The following is a 13,344-nucleotide window of genomic DNA, read 5'->3' as shown; positions in this document are numbered from 1 at the left end:
TCGTCCAAATAAGGACGACCACACGTGAATGATGATGCGACCAAGCTTGGGTCCGTTGTTCGTCTTGGCTATCGCCTTGGCATGTGAGGCACAGCTTAGGACTTGGGTCTAGCCCTCGACTACACAGAAAGAAGACAATTGAAGCGTTATCAATATCAGAAGCTGAATGCATGGGGGAACCGACATCTGAATCCAATGACTGCCAAGTATACTTGGCGTGGTCCTTCCTACCATGGCTAGTGAAGAGGCGGAACCAGCGCTTAAGCAACTTGGCAATATAAGTCTCAGACGAAGCTAGTTGCGATTATGATCTGACATGACTGTGCCTCTGCTAAATAGCTTACCCCAGCTCACGGGAGGTTCAATAGAAAGATCAGGGCCCTAATCTCAACGCGAGGTTCTCATGCAATGGCCTGGCACAGTAAACTTTGAAGGGGATTGATCCAATTAACGGATGAGCTAAATCAGCCACAGGTGGACCCCGGCATACTATTCACATGCAGCCGCAATGACCCCACTCCCCAATCGCAGAGCCTCGACCGTTTTCCAATAATACACTGTTGTTCAGTTCAAGGAGGCGCCCAAGCAGTTGTTTTCGGAATTCTTCCCGAGGTCTAGATTCGCCTTGTCTCTACACCTTGCTGCCTTGCTTTTGTGTGTAGCCCTGTGCGTTAATCACAGGTGTCCCTCCAGGATAATCCATTGGCAATTTCTCTGCCAAATTTTCGACGCCACCGCCATGCCTCAGCCAATGCATCACGCCGTCGAAATCTCTACACTTTTTCACAACGTCAAAGTCGGGAAAGGGCCGCGTCTTCGGGTCGCTGTATGCATCATCGTGCACCCACTGATGAGTCACGATCCCCACGTCCGCGTTGCACATCAGAGTTTGAAGCAGCATGTGAACGCAGTGGCTCTTGTGGCTGAGGTGAAGCTCGGTTCGTGGCGAGCTATAGTAGTAATCGTAGTGCATCTCTTTTCGAAGCTCATTCAAGCAATGGATCTGATGGAAGACCTCGACTTGAGCGATATAAGCGTCATCGCCAAACCCCCAAGAAGCGGGCGCCTTGACTGATCTCGAGGGATCTTTGCCCGCCAGAAGAATATCGTCCGCCGACACTGTGATGAGCTGCATGTCTTCAGCGGAGAGGAAATCCCACGCAGCGTCAACTTCTCGTGAGGGTGGCTTTCTCCAGATTGTTGTATTGTCACGCAACGCACCGTTGAAAGTCTGCGAAGAAATCTTCATGTCCATGTCCCTCAGAATTGGTGCTGCGATCCACAATGTTAGCAGTTCACAGTATTTTTATCACGTTGCCGTCCATATCTGAGGCACTTACAATAAGTCGATGTACTCTGAATCCATTCGTCTATCATCGAGTTGCGACAGCCACGGAACGCTGCGACACTTAACATAAACACTGTCAAGTTCGAAGCACTGATAAACGCGACCAACCCCCATTTCGCGAGTTTGTGTTTTAAGCCTGGGGTTTCAAATTGAGCTTGGCTGTGGCACGTCACGATATGGCCAGAAGGCCCGTCTCCCGCTGGAATAAGTGAATATCTATTGTGGTCGTTCGCTGCCATTGTATGATGAGCCTTAAGTAACTAAGTAAGAATTCAAGTTGTAACGACTTCCCTCATGTGACAAGCCTTGAAAGTATTACAACTTATATTGAAACAGGAGGATCCAAAGAGGAGATGGGAAAGAGAGCGATCAAGATTGCCCAAACAGAACCCATGGTCATCCAGCCGGAATTTGGAACAATCAATGTGCGATTGGGGCACAAATTCTTAGCTCATGGCACAGCAGGTGGGTATATTGCTTGGCAGGACAGAATTTCAGCTTCACGGACGGTCTAGACTGCTACTTTCTGCTATCCTTTCACTGCGCCCTACGGATTCTGGTCCAGATTTGTCCTGGCACGCTGCACGATGGCTTCAACCCCTTGATCATCTCGGTCTTGGATCATATCATCGCAACAGGCTATCAAGCACAGGCGAGCTGATATACGGGGGGAACCACCAGAGAGATTCTCTGCGTTGAATGGCAGAGACGAAAAGTATAAAGCCAGCTCCTTCTGACGACCAGCTCTACACCTCATCGTCATTGAACACTATCAATTCCACACAGTTTTTATCTTTACCACTTTCAAACTCTCTCCTTAAAGTCTTTCGACAGTTATTCAAAATGCAGTTGAAGCAGCTCCTTCTTTCCACCCTCATGCTTGCCATGAGTGTCAACGCAGCCCCAATGGAGGACAAAAGAACTCCTGCCGAGACTGAAGCATGCCTTCGCAGCGGTGCCGGCTGTTGTCCAATGTGCGGCCTTAAGAAATAAAGCAGCGCAGGTCAGTGTTGCAATGTTGAAGTAGGGCAGTGAACGCCCACTGCCACTTTCATAGCGACTGATATTTGAATTCTCAGGCTTGTTCAAATTAGCCAACGGTGGCACCAGTCGTCGTGCATGGGTCTAAGACAATGTTTGGGTTGCTCATAGATATAGTACTGATGCTCGTTGTAGAGGAAGCGCGCCCTAGACTTTATCTCGAGTCTTGCAAGTTGGAGGTTGTGTTTAGAAATTTGATGAGAAGGTTGAGGCGGAAATTGGACCTTTTCAGTAATCTAGCGTACTGATAGCGAATGAAAGGACAATATCCATCCAACCGGCAATGGTTCCACGAATAAGCCAGAAAGTCTGTGAAGGAGGACAGGGGTCCCAAGGGCTATGTGCGAAGTTCAAGTCTTGCTAATGTCTGAGGAAACTGACTTTCGGTGTATGCAATCAAACTGCCACCCGAGCTGCTGTCTTTACTATGTGTGTTCAGGTTCCCTTTAGACGTTATGCGGGTTCCGATGTTTGTGCGTCGGTCATTCGTTACCAAGCGCTGGTAGTTGATTACTGCCAGCGCCACTGGTAATGTCTGCGATATTACCTTCGCATGTACGACATGGTGTGTACCAAACTGCTACAAGGGCAGCTATCTAGAAATTTACTGTGATGTTGAAAGTTGATGTGGCCACTCAAAGAACCGCCGAGGAGAGCGAGGTCGTTGCCGACAAGCCACTGCTTAAGTACAACGCTGTGTAAGCTAATGCAGACTTATAACGGTAAGATCTCACTGTGCCATTTCTGCGGAGATCGAGATCGCTTCTCCATCACGCCTGCGAATCATCTGCTCCCAATACCTGCAGAAGCAACATCTTTGATACGACCCCAAGTTCCCCACACGGCAATGTAGATAGAAGCAACAGTTTGCGACGCTTGGGGGCACTCAAATGGCTTCCGGAATCTCAATCGACGCCGAAGTGCTATTTTTGGATATCGTACTCTACCACCGGCACTTGCTGGTTGAAGTCTCAGCCGGGCCAAGACTGATTGCTTCCCGTTTCGTATCAGAGATAGCAGTTTGAATTCTGTAGGAGATCGACTTTCAAGTTGCTAGAATGGAGCTCGACGCCCCGCGCAATATTAAACACATAGACGAGCTGCAATGGAGCACCTCTTTGATGCGTAACGAGCATGAAATATATGGTACCCACCCGGAGTCCAGGATCATCTTTCTGAATGTCAACATTTTGGATTCAACTGGTGCACTGCCATACCGTGGAGATGTATTCATTGAAGGTCGGTTAAGAAGATATTGTCGAGAATACATTTCATTCTAACTATACTTAGGAGAACGCATCTCTGCGGTTGGTACAGTGCCGAATGTTGAGGAGTTGAAGAGTGATCCTAAGGTGCGAGTCTTCCGAGGCCGGGGCAGGACCCTCATGTCCGGCTTGGGCGATGGCCATGCGCATTTCAGCTGGAATGGTGGTGATCTCGATCGCCTGGGAGAACTCAAGATTGAAGAGCATACGCTTCTCACGATGCGCAGTGCTCAGTGTTTCCTGGACTCGGGTTATACGATGTAAGTCTGACTTGCACCTCCGCACTACAGCCTACTGATAATGCTATGAAATCTAATATGTCTGACAATTTGTAGGTGTTTTGGTGCTGCATCAGCGAAAGAGAGATTGGATGTTGTCATCCGCAACGCCATCAACGCAGGCGACATCCCCGGCCCGCGGTACCTAGCCAACGGACAAGAGATGGCCCGCCGAGGCGGGGAACTAGTCGGTGGCATCACGACCTTTGCCGATGGGCCGGAAGAAATGCGGCAAGTGATCCGGCAGCACGTAAACGTTGGTGTCGATAATGTGAAACTGAGCATGTCTGGCGAGGAGGTGTGTTGGTCCATCCTGCACCGCGCTGTACTGCAAGCGTTGTGACGTTCACTAACAAATCGCTTGAATTACAGATGACTGAGATCAGATCCGCGCAGGATTGCTATTTCACCGACGAGGAAACGGCAGCTTGTGTAGATGAGGCACATAAGCACGGGAGGATGCTCTGTGCCCATGCACGGGCGCGGGACTCGGTCAAAATGTGTAAGACTGAACGACGCCCCTTTTTACCTTTGCACGACGAGTATAGTACCGAACAATGATAATACTCATATTTAAGGATATTGCAGGTATACGCCATGGCGTTGAGGCCATATATCACGCCTCATATATTGACGAGGAAGGCATGGACATGCTTGAAAAGGCCAAGACGCACCACGTCGTCGTACCAGGAATCAACTGGCTGATCACCACACTGAACGAGGCCGAAGCGTTCGGCTACACGCACGAGAAGGCAGAAAAGGTGGGCTACGGGCGGGAGCTCGATGCGGCCGTGGCAGCCCTGCGGGAGATGCACCGCCGCGGCATCGTGGTCCTACCTGGTGGGGACTACGGCTTCGCGTGGACACCGCACGGCACGTACGCGCGGGACCTCGAGCACTTTGTCAAGCTGCTCGGCTTCACGCCGCACGAGGCTGTCATCGCCGCCACGGCGGGCGTGGCTAAGCTCATGAGGCGGCCGGCGGAGCTCGGGAAGATCCAGCCGGGATACTATGCGGACTGCATCCTGGTAGATGGGAATCCGCTGGACGATATCAGCGTGCTCCAGGACCACGATAAGCTCAACGTCATCTGCATCAATGGTAGGGTTCACAAAGCTAGTCACAAGGAGTACGTCCCGCCTCCTGTTGCTGGACAGGACGGGAATCGGCATGTCATTGTCCCCGATGCGGAGTTTCCTGAAATACGGAAGGCTATGCAAAAGCAGTATTGAAAATGGTACTTTTCCTGAACTAGCTTATTGGAGACACACGGATGAGAAATTCCCAATGGCTCTGAAACTGTTGATCGGTAAAAAAAAAAAAAAAAAAAAAAAAAAAAAAAAAAAAAAAAAAAAAAAAAACACTCCTATTGTCACTTGTACACAAGCAGCTTTTACCAAGGGCGAATCGGAGCATAGGAGTGACATGTCTATATCCACTGCGTTAGCACTGCACTAGCTCCTGATGGCCAAGCGATGCTGTTACTATTACATCCCAGTCTTGACCGCGGCAGACTTCAGGCTTCTGGCTTCTCAGCAGAAGATTGTCATCCATGAGCTCGAACTAGTCATAAGATGGGCTGGTTGGCACTAGACCTCGAGATCCTTCGAAGTAGGTGGGGCACGAGTGCAATTTAATCCACTCGCTGTGACGTGATTACTCTATCCCTTGCTTAGAAGAGGCGTAGCTGTAAGCCAGCCTCGGCTTACCTTCCTTGGCTCCAGCTTACGTACGGTCGAGCGATGTCAAATACGTGAACAAGAACACCATAATCTAGCTGTCTCCTTTCTTATCTTCAAAGTATCGGTCAGTATGTCGAGCGAGTACTTCCGCATCGTGGAGCACACCGTCCGCTGCCAGCATACACGCGAGTACATTGCGGCCACTGCGAACGGCGACTTGGACACCCCTCTGTTGGCAGTCAAGCAGTACATCCCAAAGGACAACGCGAATCCACAGACCGGAGATGTTACTATCATCGGCACACATGCCAACGGGTTTCCAAAGGTAGGCATGTGAGAGATTCGTTTGGGAGGCTCCGAAATAACATATCGCAGGAGGTATACGAACCATTATGGGAAGACATATACGTAAGAACCAAGAAAGAGGGTCTTCGCATCCGAAGCATCTGGGTAGCCGATGCCTGGACGCAAGGGAAATCCGGAATAGCCAACGAAGGCATACTAGGGCTTGATCGTAAGTCACTTCCCTGCAAGTGTCAACGTTGGAGTGCTGAGAACCCGCGCAGCCAGCTGGGCAGACCACTCGAGAGACTTGCTCAGTCTCATCAACCAGAAGCAAGACGAGATGCCCCAGCCCATCGTCGGGGTGGGACACAGCATGGGCGGCACGGAGCTGGTCCAGCTGGCCTTGATGCACCCGCGGCTGCTGCGCTCCCTCGTGCTCATCGACCCGGTGATCACAAAGGGCAACGCCGGTGCCATGCCGGCCGCTATGTCCGCCCGACGGCGCGACCTGTGGCCAGCGCGCCAAGCGGCCGTGGATGCGTTCCGCCGGAACCCGTACTATCGGTCGTGGGACCCTCGTGTCTTTGAGCGGTGGATGGAGCACGCCCTCAGGGAGGCGCCCACGGAGCTATATCCCCTGGAGTCTGGCTTGAAAGGGGGAGAGCCAGCCTCCCGTCCAGTCACACTCGCTACCTCCAAGCACCAGGAGATTGTGGCATTCCAGCGGCCTATGGAGCGCAACGAGCTCACCTCCGGTCTAAATGGTGCATACCCGGCACAGACACTTCCCAAACACCCCTTCTATCGCCCTGAGCCGCTGCAAGTGTACGAGCGGCTCCCCGAGGTGAGATCAAGCGTCTTGTACATCTTCGGGCGCAAGTCGCCCTTTGCGATCCCCGAAGAGTGCGAGGCCAAGGTACGGCGTACGGGGTCCGGGCACGGAGGCAGCGGGGGTGTGGAGGCGGCCCGGGTGGAGCGAATTGACCTGGACTGCGGCCACCTCATGCCGATGGAGATGGTGGGCGAGTGTGCGGAGGCCGCGGTTGGGTTTCTGGGCTCGGAGATCCAACGGTGGAGGAAGGATCAGGAGGCCTTCTCGAGGTGGCGGCAGGCCAGCCCGCGCAGGGTCCAGATCACGGTGCAGGATAAGTGGATGGGCATGTTGAAGTCGCGCATGTGACGAAGCAAACATGTTGCATGGCTAATACCAGTCAACCTCCCGGGACCAATGACAGCGGCCGGAGCAGATAGACAGAAACGGAATGATGGAGCATCTGAGATGACTAGTCAACAGGATATAGTTGTCCGGGAGGGAAGATGCTCCCCATCTTGGTCCAAGCTTGGGTAGTGCTTATAGGAACTAGAGCCGAGAAACAGCCTTCCTTCCTATCTGCTCACGGCTGCTGGCTTGGGGGGGAAGTACTGTCCAATCCCCGGGTCGGCGACGAGGAGCCGCCTCATCTTCCAGTGCAAAAAGTTGATTTCAGTCTCCCTGACAGTTTTCTACAGGTGTATCCTAGATCGTGATGATCGATCGAGAAGGAACCGTCTGAATGGAAACAGATAGGCTACCTACCTAGATAGTCAAAGACACAAAAAAATCTTGACCGAGATGTGACTTGAACACATAACCTTGAGGATACTCCAGGGGACTGGAATCTCACACGCTAGCCAATTGCGCCACTCAGCCTAGAGACGGTATTACGTAATTGTTCATTGGGGCCTTTATCTGTAACTATGAGGAAACTCATCAAGCCCAACCGCCGTCGGTTAGGAAAGGGGACTGAGTTGAGAGTTCAAGAGAGGCTGGACGGTGCAAGAACGTTGTGGTCAAGCTGAAGACCGGTCCGTGCTTATTGAGACGAATGAACCCCGCATGGATTGGCTTCGTGTGGTATCTGGTCCCTATCAGATACGGCACGGCGTCCAGCCACAGTCGATAGATAAATGTTCAAGAAGCTCAAGCTCAACGCGTCGTACGTGCTTCATGCTGCACAGGTAAAGGCGACTGTGAAATGAACGGTCTGGTGTCAAACAGCACACAATCAAAGAGACCAGACAGTATACATGGCTGGATCTCGCTCGATCGACGCCAGATTCTTTCTCTCCTTACAAACCAGCTAAGAAAGAAATGCTTCATCTTTTCCCCGTCTACCGTGAAAGAGCTAGGAGTCAAAGCGCGCCCAAATACCAAACAACGTGAATCCCCCATGATCCGTAGTCATTACCTCATCGCCCTTAAGATATTACACAACTAGAAGTTCCACCGCGCCCGTCCGAGGGTGCCCGTCCGCCCCCTAGTCGGACACCTGATCCTGCCCGTCCTCCTCGGGTTCCGTCTCCTGGTCGTAGGCCGTGCGGTCGGCCTCGGCCTCGGCCTCTGCCTCCGCTTCAGCTTCTGCTTCTGCTTCCGCCTCTGCCTCCTGAGCGTCGGCGTCGCCCATCTCCACATCCTGGTCCTCGCCCTGGTCGTCGGCCACGCTGACATCCTCGGTGTCATCCCGCGCGAGCTGGGACCGATGGCGGGCGGCGGCGGAGCCACGGCCGCGGCGGAAGGAGGGGTACGAGTCGTAGTCGCGGCCGCCGTTCCGGCCGCGCTTGTTGGCCTCCTTGAGGCTGCGGCGGTAGGCGTCGCGGTCCTCCTTCCACTGCTTGAGGGCCTCCTCGTAGCGCTTCTGGTAGACGGCCTGCTCGTCCTGGGTTAGGTCCTTCCAGCCCTTGGCCAGCTCCTGCTCGAGCTGGTACTCGCCGGCGGCGATCTCGTCCTTGTGCTCCTCCTGCAGCTTGGGGCGGGTGTCGTTGCAGTAGATCTCAAAGCCGTTGCTGGGCCGCTTGGGGGGTTTGGGCAGGACGTTGGCGCCGTTGCGGGAGGAGTACTGATCGTGGGAGTAGGTGTCGGAGGCCGGGGAGAAGCCGCGGGGGTTGTCGCTGATGAAGGTCGGGCCAGATGACGCCAGGTCCGAGGGGAGGTGCGAGGACTTGTGGCCGCGCTTGAGCCTCATGGGCTTGTCATCGGGCTGCGTGGCGAAACGTTGGTCGAGAGCTCCGAGATGTGGTGACCCAGACACACTTACCGTGGGCGGGGGGCTTGGGCTGCCCTCTGAATCCTCTACGTTTGTGCTCGTGCGCTTGGCAATCTGCTCGAGGAGAAAGGCGCGCTCGAGGCGGGCCTTCTGGATCTGGCGCTCGAGCCTCTTCAGGCGCAGGCGGTAGGCGTCGTTCTCATCCTCGATCTCCTTGGACCTCTGCTTGAGCTGGATGCATTTGCGTCGGTAAGCCTCCTCTACCGTGGGAGGGAGCGAGGGCGGGTTTGCTGTCGGGGCGGGGATATGTCAGTCCACTGGTTTAGCAGCAACAGGAGCAGCAGCGGCGGCCTGGGCTTGGCCTCGCTCGCATTTGCGGCTGGGGAGTGGTAGGGAACTAGAATGCGAGCTTGGGTAGCTTGGGTGATCATGAAGGCGTGCAATGCCACTTCTGCGGTATTGCGACGGCTGAGATGGGCCAAGGCGGACACGAGCGACGAAGGAAGGGAGGCATGTGTGCTGTGGCTCTCTGGACTGCACTGGCAGCACCTGGCCTCTGCTGAGCTCGACTCGGTGTATGACGAAGACTCTGGAGACTGCAGCAATGCTCATACATGCCCGAGTGTGACTGGCGGATTCGCAGGGCCAAATGATGCGCGGTCAGGGGAGCAGACGTACAGTTGGATGGCGCCATGGTGTGCGCGCGCGACCGGGGTGAGGTCGCGACAGAAGACTGGAGATGTGGAAGAGAACACGCGGCTGATTGAACACGGGTGTGAGTTTGACGTGTGGTAGAGGGATGTGGTATGGCGCGAGGCGGCGAGAGATGGCGAGAGATGGCCGTCGCGGGAATTGAGAAGAATAGATGGTGTTCGGTTGGAGTGGAGGAATGCAAGTGCAGGTCAGCAATCTGGTGATAGCTTCAGGGAGCCGCAGGTCCCACGCATGGATTGGCTGGGCTGGACTGGGGGCCGGGGGGAACGGCCAGCCAGCCGCGAGGCTGATGGGCGGTTATCGATAAGCAGCACGTTGGCTAACCAAGTCAAGTTAGCTGATGGCTCCGGCTGTAAGTACAGTAAACCACCGCTGCAAGCACCTAGGCAGGTACCTGGCTATTGGAAGTGAAAGGGAGACTGAACCGCATCCCACTGACGACAAGCTACAAACAACAAACAAACAAACAAGATAAATGTGTGCACAGTCTGGTATAATACTACGGCGTACCTCGGGAAATACCAGTCTGCTGCAGAAGATGTTGATCCAGTGTTCAATCCCTGGGTGGCACCACCAGCCAATGTACCTGGCAACCTGGCGGCCAGCCGTGGTGCCCCCACCTATTCGCTACCGCACACTGGGGCCGGCCGACCCTGGCAGCTGCCCAACTTTTTTTCTTCGGCCTGCGGGCAGGGGGGAAGCTCCATAGGCGCTGGGCCTTTCCCCTAGGCTGCTCTGCTGCTCGAGATATCTCCCACCATCCCGCCGCGACGACATCCTCCTCCCTCCAGGAACGTCGCCAACATCTCCCCCAGCCCGCTCCCTCTCCCCGTCCCGACCGCGAGAGCCTTCGCAGCCACGGACCCAGCATGTCGTTGAACATCCCCAACGCCCCGAACGCGGGCCTGTTCAAGGGGGGCTACAACAAGTAAGTTGCATCCCATCCACCCCGCCATATCTTCCATCCCTCGCTCTCGGCACCGGGCAGAACAGCAGCACAAGCACACCACACCAGACAGACAGACAGACAGACAGACAGACAGACAGACAGACAGACAGACAGACAGACAGACAGACAGACAGACAGACAGGCAGACAGACAGACAGACAGACAGGCGGGCAGACAGACAGGCAGAGACAGACAGAAGAAGCGCTGACCCGTCATGTGAACCACACAGCTACGACTCCGAGGATGGCGCCGTCCTGCGCAACATTGACGCCTGCCGCGCCATCGCCTCCACCGTCCAGACCTCGCTCGGCCCCTACGGCCGCAACAAGATCGTCATCAACCACCTGCAGAAGATGATCCTCACCTCGGACGCCGCCACCATCCTCAAGGAGCTCGACGTCGTCCACCCCGCCGCCAAGCTGCTCGTCATGGCCAGCCAGCAGCAGGAGGCCGAGATGGGCGACGCTACCAACCTCGTCATCGTCCTGGCCGGCGAGCTGTTGCGCAAGGCCGAGGACCTGCTGCGCATGGGCCTCAAGACCGCCGACATCGTCACCGGCTACGAGCGCGCCGCCCAGTTCGCCCTCGAGGCCCTCGAGCAGCTCGTCGTCGACAAGGTGGAGAACATCCGCGATCAGGAGGAGCTGAGCAAGGCCATCCGCACCGTCGTTGCCAGCAAGCAGAACGGTAACGAGGACTTCCTCGCCGACCTGGTCGCCGAGGCCGTCCTGGCCGTCCTGCCCAAGAACCCCGCCAACTTCAACGTCGACAACATCCGCGTCGTCAAGATCATGGGCGGCGCCCTCGAGCAGAGCCGCGTCGTCAAGGGCATGGTCTTCCCCAAGGAGCCCGACGGTTCCGTCAAGAAGGTCCAGAAGGCCAAGGTCGGTGTCTTCTCGTGCCCCCTCGACACCAGCCAGACCGAGACCAAGGGCACCGTGCTGCTGCACAACGCCAAGGAGATGATGGACTTCACCAAGGGCGAGGAGGACCAGCTCGACATCGCCATCAAGGAGCTGTACGACGCCGGCCTGCGCGTCGTCATTGCCGGCTCCACCGTCGGCGAGCTCGCCATGCACTACCTGAACCGCTACGGCATCCTGGTCATCAAGATCCTGAGCAAGTTCGAGTTACGGAGAATATGCCGCGTCGTCGGCGCCACGCCCCTGGCCCGGCTGGGAGCCCCCATGCCCGACGAGATGGGATCCGTCGATGTCGTCGAGACCCTCGAGATTGGAGGAGACCGTGTGACGGTGTTCAGACAGGAGGACGAGGTTACGCGGACCGCCACCATTGTCCTGAGAGGCGCCACCCAGAACCACTTGGACGACGTCGAGCGGGCGGTGGATGACGGTGTCAACGTCGTCAAGGCCATCACCAGAGATCCCAGGTTAGTGCCCGGCGCTGGTGCAACAGAGACCCAGCTGGTGGCACGGATACAGGCCTTTGGCGACAAGACTTCGGGTCTGCCGCAATACTCTATCCGCAAGTTTGGTGAGGCCTTCGAGGTTGTTCCCAGGACACTGGCCGAGAGTGCTGGCCTGGATGCCACCGAGGTTCTCAGCAAACTCTACACGGCACACTACAAGAAGGACGACTGGAAGACCGGTGTGGATATCGAGGTATGTCTTTCTCTCTCGAAACTCCATAAAAGTGATACAAAACTAACGCTGCCTCTCCAGAACGACGATGGCACCGGTCTCCTCGATGCCAATGACGACGGCATCCTCGACCTCATGGTTACCAAGGCATGGGCCATCAAGCTGGCCACAGACGCCGCGCGGACCGTGCTCTCGGTCGACCAGATCATTGTAGCAAGACAAGCCGGCGGGCCCAAGCCCCCGGGCCCCAACCCCAACTGGGATGATGACTGAAGGAAGCATATGTGATGGTTCATGGGATTTAGAGAAAGTAATGTCATGCAGGCGGCAAACAAAAATTGGTCGGCGTTATACCACCTGATAGATAGATGGTCATGGAATACCACTTGTCCCTATTGCCACATTTTCTCGTCATCTTTATATTCGGAGCTCTGCAGTGGCATTCCATGTATACTGGCCCCCGGGCCTCCTGTATTTGAGCAACGCCGCGGTGATAGTAAGTTCTGGGTTACATCGACTGACTGACACTATGCCACGAGTTGCTTCGTTCTCAACCTCGCACCCTTTACTTAAAACGTGCGGGAGCACTGCTGTATATCGATCTTTTGAGTGCAAAGCTGAAGTCTGCACCTACGACAGCCATATACCTGATTACGACGCTGTACGCAAAGACTGTGTGTTTGTAGCACAGCTTTGGGAGTGCATCGATTGGCGGACTTTGGTTGGCCCGCTATATGCTCAGCCTCGCTTCCATACTCTCCCCTTCGCGTGGGTTAAAATCGCAGTGAAAACGGGAAAGGGGTGGAAGAATTAACCTTGGCCAATATCTTGGAAGGCGCAGTTGCAGTCCCCAAAGTGGCGAACCTCGATGGAGCTCCGGGGACCCCCGGCAAGTTGAAGACAATAGACTTCGCGCACCACTAAGCTCTGCTTCTTGGTGCGTGGCCTGTCGGTATGAGGCAACGTGTATCGATGTTGTGCCTTTGCGCTCCGAGAAGGCCATAAGACCTCGAGATCCTCGCCAGGTCCATCGGCCGTGGCTCTGACAGTGTACCTCGAAATCTTTCAATGGGAAGTGCACCAACCGTTGTTGTTGCACGCAAAGTGGACGACCAAACCAAGTCGCACCCACCTGGGACCAGGATCTAGTTATGCATT

At 55.1% G+C, this 13,344-nt stretch overlaps 5 protein-coding genes across 5 annotated transcripts; 3 read left to right on the top strand and 2 right to left on the bottom strand.

Annotated features, from left to right (window-relative positions):
* Positions 1 to 631: 631 nt before the first annotated feature.
* On the bottom strand, positions 632 to 1,377 carry JN550_007982 (uncharacterized protein; the record flags this gene model as incomplete). The annotated part of the gene is made up of 2 exons (XM_049319894.1): positions 632 to 1,272; positions 1,341 to 1,377. The coding sequence occupies 2 exons, from the start codon at positions 1,375 to 1,377 to the stop codon at positions 632 to 634; spliced, it is 678 nt and encodes a 225-aa protein (XP_049170049.1).
* Positions 1,378 to 3,447: 2,070 nt separating this feature from the next.
* Positions 3,448 to 5,164, top strand: JN550_007981 (uncharacterized protein; the record flags this gene model as incomplete). The annotated part of the gene is made up of 5 exons (XM_049319893.1): positions 3,448 to 3,628; positions 3,680 to 3,914; positions 3,990 to 4,230; positions 4,305 to 4,434; positions 4,521 to 5,164. The coding sequence occupies 5 exons, from the start codon at positions 3,448 to 3,450 to the stop codon at positions 5,162 to 5,164; spliced, it is 1,431 nt and encodes a 476-aa protein (XP_049170048.1).
* A 580-nt stretch (positions 5,165 to 5,744) lies between these two features.
* Positions 5,745 to 7,079, top strand: JN550_007980 (uncharacterized protein; the record flags this gene model as incomplete). Its single annotated transcript, XM_049319892.1, has 3 exons — positions 5,745 to 5,939; positions 5,990 to 6,128; positions 6,181 to 7,079. The coding sequence occupies 3 exons, from the start codon at positions 5,745 to 5,747 to the stop codon at positions 7,077 to 7,079; spliced, it is 1,233 nt and encodes a 410-aa protein (XP_049170047.1).
* Positions 7,080 to 8,196: 1,117 nt separating this feature from the next.
* Positions 8,197 to 9,616, bottom strand: JN550_007979 (uncharacterized protein; the record flags this gene model as incomplete). The annotated part of the gene is made up of 2 exons (XM_049319891.1): positions 8,197 to 9,212; positions 9,601 to 9,616. The coding sequence occupies 2 exons, from the start codon at positions 9,614 to 9,616 to the stop codon at positions 8,197 to 8,199; spliced, it is 1,032 nt and encodes a 343-aa protein (XP_049170046.1).
* An 889-nt stretch (positions 9,617 to 10,505) lies between these two features.
* On the top strand, positions 10,506 to 12,459 carry JN550_007978 (uncharacterized protein; the record flags this gene model as incomplete). Its single annotated transcript, XM_049319889.1, has 3 exons — positions 10,506 to 10,564; positions 10,815 to 12,207; positions 12,268 to 12,459. The coding sequence occupies 3 exons, from the start codon at positions 10,506 to 10,508 to the stop codon at positions 12,457 to 12,459; spliced, it is 1,644 nt and encodes a 547-aa protein (XP_049170045.1).
* Between the last annotated feature and the right edge of the window lie 885 nt (positions 12,460 to 13,344).

The sequence above is a fragment of the Neoarthrinium moseri genome, assembly GCF_022829205.1.
Source record: "Neoarthrinium moseri strain CBS 164.80 chromosome Unknown scaffold32_Wmoseri_CBS_16480, whole genome shotgun sequence".
NCBI lineage: Eukaryota > Fungi > Ascomycota > Sordariomycetes > Amphisphaeriales > Apiosporaceae > Neoarthrinium > Neoarthrinium moseri.
The sequence above is the reverse complement of the archived record's forward strand: the minus strand, read 5'-3'. Positions and strand labels throughout refer to the sequence as shown.